This window comes from Zea mays, chromosome 9 (assembly GCF_902167145.1).
Source record: "Zea mays cultivar B73 chromosome 9, Zm-B73-REFERENCE-NAM-5.0, whole genome shotgun sequence".
Taxonomy (NCBI): Eukaryota; Viridiplantae; Streptophyta; class Magnoliopsida; order Poales; family Poaceae; genus Zea; species Zea mays.
In genome coordinates, this window is record NC_050104.1 from 22,769,910 (window position 1) to 22,776,122 (window position 6,213).

Sequence of the window (6,213 nt, forward strand, 5' to 3'; positions counted from 1 at the left end):
TGATATAGATCTTCAATGTTGGTTTTTAATTAAGGGCCATCAATCATTTTTAGATTTTTTAAGTTAACAACCGATGATAAAAGGTTGTTTTACTGCTACTTTCGAAGTAGTAACCGGTAATAATGGACCGAGAAAACATGTCTACTGAACATTAGCCAATTCACATTGTAAACTGCGTGATTTCTTCTTTTGACACGTTCAAGATGCCAAAGCGGCAGTACATAGTACCCATTATTGCGCTCCAACGAAAAGGCCAAAAAAAAAAAAAAACAAACCCATCACCCACTTATGACCTGATCGTCGATGATCAGACGCGATCCGGAGTGGTTTGAGAGCCCTCGCAATTTACGTTATTGACCATCCAAGTATCCAAACATTAGCTCATTAGCCGCCGCCATGGCTCTTCATCGGAGCTTCCTTATCTTCACCGTCATGTCGTCGTTTGCCACCCTTACTGCAGTTGTGGTGTGTGGCCAGGTCCAGCACTACTACACGGCTTACCACCCTTACTGCTCCACGACGGGAAACTACAGCACCGGCAGTCCGTACCAGGTCAACCTAGTGAAGCTAATGGGCGAGCTCCCCTCGATCGCCCTCGCCAACCGCGGTTTCCAGGTCGACACGGCCGGCGAGCACCCCAGCACGGTGTTCGGCCTCGCCATGTGCTACGCGGACACCAGCTGGACCGCGTGCCGCCCCTGCCTCGAGGCCGGGGCCGCCGGGGTGCAGCAGGCGTGCCCGTTCGGCCGGGAGATGAAGGCCCTATACGACGAGGTCTGCCTCCTGCGCTACTCCGACCAGCCCTTCTTCTCGGCCGCCGACGTCGACGTCGCGTTCTACGTCTGGCAGAAGGACTCCGTCGTCGCCGCCGCCGACGTGCCCGCCTTCAACGCCACGCGGTGGAGGCTGATGGCGCGGCTCGCCGCCGAGGCTGCCGTCTCCTCGCTGCGGCTGGCGAACGGGAGCGAAGCGTACGCCGCGGAGGCGGAGGACTCGCGGGGAGCCGGCGCCCAGCAGGTCGCCGTGCCCGTGCACGGGCTGGTGCAGTGCACCAGGGACCTTAACGCCAGCGAGTGCACCAGATGCCTCACGAGTTTCCTCGCCGGCCTGTCGAGCTCGCTCCCCAACTACACCTACGGCACCGCCAAGGGCTATAGCTGCTATATGGCTTACAGGGTCGGGGACAAGCTGGACATCACCATTCCGCCGCCGGCACTAGTAGCATCGTCGCCACCGCCGCTGCCATCAACTACCACGTCGCCTCTGCCTGACCGCACGCCGACGGCAGCTCTGGTGGCCGGTGTGTCAGTTAGTTCTGCGGCAGTCTTCATCGTCTCCGCGGGCGTCTCGATTTGGCTCCTGCTGCGGCGGCGGCGACGCAGGCAAAAGGCGAGAGAACAAGAACTGCGTGCGTTTGATGGTGACTACAACTACAACGACGAGGAGGAGCCCCTGCAAGACGAATTTGAGAAAGGGACAGGGCCGAGGAGGTTCCGCTACCGCGAGCTGGCCATGGCCACGGGCTTCTTCTCCGACGAGGAGAAGCTCGGCGAAGGAGGCTTTGGGTCGGTGTACCACGGCTACCTCAAGGACATGGGCATTCACGTCGCCATAAAAAGGGTGTCCAAGGGCTCCAAGCAGGGGAGGAAGGAGTACATCTCCGAGGTGAGGATCATAAGCCGGCTGAGGCACCGCAACCTGGTGCAGCTCATCGGCTGGTGCCACGGCGGCGGCGAGCTCTTGCTCGTCTACGAGTTCATGCCCAACGGCAGTCTCGACACTCATATCCACAACCACGACAAAGTACTGCCGTGGCATCTGAGGCATGAGATCGTGCTTGGTATCGGCTCCGCGCTCCTGTACCTGCACCAGGACTGGGAGCAGTGCGTGGTGCACCGTGACATCAAGCCGAGCAACGTCGTGCTGGACGCGTCCTTCAACGCCAAGCTCGGCGACTTCGGGCTGGCGAGGCTGGTCGACCACGACCGGGAGTCCCACACGACGGCGCTCGCCGGCACCATGGGCTACATGGACCCGGAGTGCATGGTCACTGGCACCGCGTGCGCCGTGTCCGACGTGTACAGCTTCGGAGTGGTGGCGCTCGAGACCGCCTGCGGCCGGCGGCCGGTCGTGGTCCTGCGAGAGACGCAGCAAGGGTCAGAAGCCACGGCGGGGCACACGCACCTGGTGCGGTGGGTCTGGGAACACTACGGCCGCGGCAGGGTGGTCGACGCGGCGGACGCGCGGCTGAGCGGCGAGTTCGACAGGTCGGAGGTGGAGCGCGTCATGGTCACCGCGCTGTGGTGCGCGCATCCTGACCGCAGCCTCAGGCCGTCCATCAGGCAGGCCGTCAACGTGCTGCGGCTCGAGGCGCCGCTGCCCATCCTGCCGGCGAAGATGCCGGTCGCGACGTTCGTGCCACCTGCGCACGGTCTCCTGTCTGAAGCAATGGCGATCGTGACCGACAGCGGCAGCTCCGGGAGTGGCACCACAAGCTCCAGCACCGTGTTGGCACCACAGGAATCGTCCCCGACTCCCCGCTGAGATGACAACGCGCGTGACCGGGTCTGATACCATTAGAACGGACACTGTTGATGCTCAAAAGTGTTCTATATGTAATACTGGTTCAGAAAACTGGACAAACATCACAACCTGTTTAAGGGCCTATTTGTTTCAGCTTATAAATTATATAATCTGGATTATAATCTAAATTATATAATCCAGATTATAATCTAGATATATTATAATCTATATGTAGTTGTTTGATAGTTTAGATTATACAAATGTAGATTATTCACAAAGACAACAATACCCTTATTGTTTATTTGAGGTGCGAAAAGAAGGATGGCATATATTGTAATTTTTATTTACATTACCATGGGTAGTGGGTCTTTTGCCAAAATAATCTCAAATAAGCTAGTCTTGAGAATATTATGAGATTATCATAATCTGGAGTTTAGATTATATAATCTGAACTAATAATCTATGTGTTTGTTTAACTATTAGATTATTTGCGCTGGATTATATAATCTGGAGAGATTATAATCTGAAACAAACAGGGTCTAAGTGGCGAGCACATAAGAAACAAAAGTGTTCCTTATGTCAAAACTGGACAAACATCACAACCTGTAAAGTGGCGAGCATATAAGAAACAAAAGTGTTCCTTATGTCAAAACTGGACAAACATCTGTTGAATAATTAGACAAATTTCAGATTAAATTTCGAATATAAATCATGACAAAATCAGAAAAACTGAAATAAAAAGCCAAATCAGATGATGCGTACTGATTAGACATACTGATAGATGACGCGCGCCGGAATCAGCAGGGTCGATGATGTCGAAGTAGCGAAATCAGCAGGGTCGACGAGGTCAGAAGATCACGAGCAGTCGCGTGAAGACGCTTCCCAAAAACCTTATTCGCCCTCTCCCGGTGCAGGATCTAGAAGACGAAGGGTTCCGGAGACCTGCTCTCCTGATCGCAGATGCACCTCTACGGTCGGGACGAAGAGAACTAAAAAGCGGCTCAGCTATGAAGAGAGGCGAAAGCGAAACTGGGATGATTTGGAGGCTGGCTGTCGGGCTCCTTTTATAGGGCCGAGTCCGCGACCCCCGATCTTATCCACCCACAAAAATCTCGCGATCAGTTGAGATTTTATAGCGATCGGTTAGAATAAACGTAACAGCCAAGAAACCAAAAAATCAAACGATCGGTTAAGATAAACGTAACAGCACCAAAAAAATCAAACGACAAAAGGTAGCCGCGCCCCGCAAGGCGAGGGGCCGGAGACCATTCACGCGCATGTCGTGCGCCCGCGCCCTTCGCCCCGGCCAGGCCAGGCCAGGCGAGGCGAGGCGAGCGAGCGCGCGCGCGTGTGGCTCTCCACACTCTCTCCTCTCAACCATGATTTGGTGAGTGAGTGTGGCTTCCATATTTAAGCTAGCTCTACTCCACTAGAACTAGCAATATGGTGCTATTGGTTCCACCTATTCCCTAGCCATCCACTTATATGGGCTTTTGTGATTTTCCTGGGATTTATTTGAATTTCTCAATTGGGCCTAGCCCATAAATCCTAACAATCCCCCACCAGATCTCAAATGCCCATCTGTAATTTTTGCCACTGTTCACTACTGTTTAATATACTAGTTTTTCAGCAGAGACTGTTAAGTTGAACTTCCGCCTAGAACTCCAAGCTACACCAACCCACAACTTGGACAATGGACTATGCCTTGAATTGCAAGTTTTGCGTGAATGGGTTTCACTTGAAGTCATGACCAGTACTTGGCTACCAGTAGTCCCCTTCTTGGGTGGAGCATATACGTCGTACTCCAAGGTCTCTTCATGAGTTTACTAGAGATCACCCAAATCTCATAGACTGCGACGTTAGATAGTCTAATTCATATAGGTGTGTTCTTTCAAAGAATATTCTGCAGGACAACATCTTCGCTAATACAAGCCAACAGAACACATTAAAGCACAAAGCCAACCTGCCTTACAGCATTTGAGAGTATTGCATCTTTACTTAGAGAGGGTCAAAAGTTACTCTCCTCAGTTCACCAATGGCTTGTTCTTCTCAGGACCTAATTCACGGGATCTCCGATCACATAGACTGGGTTTCCACCATGGCAACTTTATTCGGGTCTCATACCCATCTCTCTCGATGCGATTTCTATCACATTACGTGGTAGTCCCTTGGTAAAAGGATCTGCCAGATTTTTATCTGTTGAAGTATAAGTCACACTTATAACTCCGGAGTTTCTCAACTTTCTGACAGACTTCAATCGTCTTTTGACATGTCTTGATGACTTTCCATTATCCTTAGAACTCGTCACTTTAGCAATCACTGTCTGATTGTCACAGTTCATAAGGATAGCTGGTATTGGTTTCTCAACCACCGGCAAGTCCATCAAGAGTTCATGCAACCATTCTGCCTCAACGGTTGCTGTGTCAAGTGCAGCTAGCTCAGCTTCCATGGTTGACCTCGTCAAGATGGTCTGCTTTCATGACCTCCATGATACCGCACCTCCACCAATAGTAAAGACATAACCACTGGTGGCATAAAGCTCATCTACATCAGATATCCAGTTCGAATCACTATATCCTTCAAGTACTGCATGCTGACCATAATAGTGAATTTCATAACTCATTGTACCTTGCAGGTAGCGCATAACCCGCTCAAGTGCATGCCAATGATCAGTCCCGGGGTTTGACATGAACCTACTCAATTTGCTCACAGCAAACGAGATATCGGGCCTTGTTGCACCAGCAAGATACATGAGTGAACCGACAATCTGAGAGTATCTCAATTGGTCTAAACCAATTCTCTTGTTCTTTCGCAGTGTCACACTGGGATCATAAGGTGTTGGAGAAGGTTTGCACTCAGAGAAGCCAAATCGCTTCAAAACCTTTTCAACATAGTGAGATTGCGAGAGAGTAATCCCACCATCTGCCTTAATCAGCTTGATGTTTAGAATCACATCAGCTTCTCCCAGATCTTTCATATCAAAACTCTTTGATAGAAAAGACTTGACTTCATTGATCACATCAATGTTTGTGCCAAATATCAATATATTATCAACATATAAGCACAATATAACTCCTTCGCCCCCACCACAGCGATAATATACACACATGTCTGCCTCATTAATGGCAAAGCCTGCAGATGTTAGAGTCGTGTCAAACTTCTCATGCCACTGCTTTGGTGCTTGCTTCAGACCATATAAAGATTTCAATAACTTGCACACCTTGCTTTCTTGACCCTTTACTACAAATCCATCAGGCTGTTCTATATAGATTTCCTCGTCCAGCTCTCCATTAAGAAAAGTTGTCTTTACATCCATCTGATGAACAAGGAGACCATACGAGGCAGCCAAAGAAAGTAGTACTCGAATAGTGGTCATTCTAGCAACATGTGAGTAAGTATCAAAGAAGTCTTCTCCTTCTTTCTGAGTATAGCCTTTAGCCACAAGCCTAGCCTTGTACTTTTCAATTGTACCATCAGGCTTGAGCTTCTTTTTAAACACCCACTTACAACCCACAGGTTTGCATCCATAGGGTCGGTCAGTGACTTCCCACGTACCATTTGAAAGAATGGAGTCCATCTCATTATGAACTGCTTCTTTCCAATCATCTGCATCTGGAGATGCAAATGCTTCTGCAATGGTAGTAGGAGTATCGTCCACAAGGTACACAATGAAATCATCACCAAAGGATT

At 50.1% G+C, this 6,213-nt stretch overlaps 1 protein-coding gene across 1 annotated transcript; it reads left to right on the top strand.

The window, feature by feature from the left end:
* The first annotated feature begins 244 nt into the window (after positions 1–244).
* LOC103639802 (L-type lectin-domain containing receptor kinase IX.1) lies at positions 245–2,824 on the top strand. Its single transcript, XM_008662509.2, has one exon. It carries the CDS (start codon positions 397–399, stop codon positions 2,542–2,544), a length of 2,148 nt encoding a protein of 715 aa, XP_008660731.1. The 5' UTR covers positions 245–396; the 3' UTR covers positions 2,545–2,824.
* Positions 2,825–6,213: the final 3,389 nt, after the last annotated feature.

Coding starts and splice junctions, on each gene's coding strand:
- LOC103639802 (XM_008662509.2), top strand. CDS start 397: ATGGCTCTTCATCGGAGCTTCCTTATCTTCACCGTCATGTCGTCGTTT.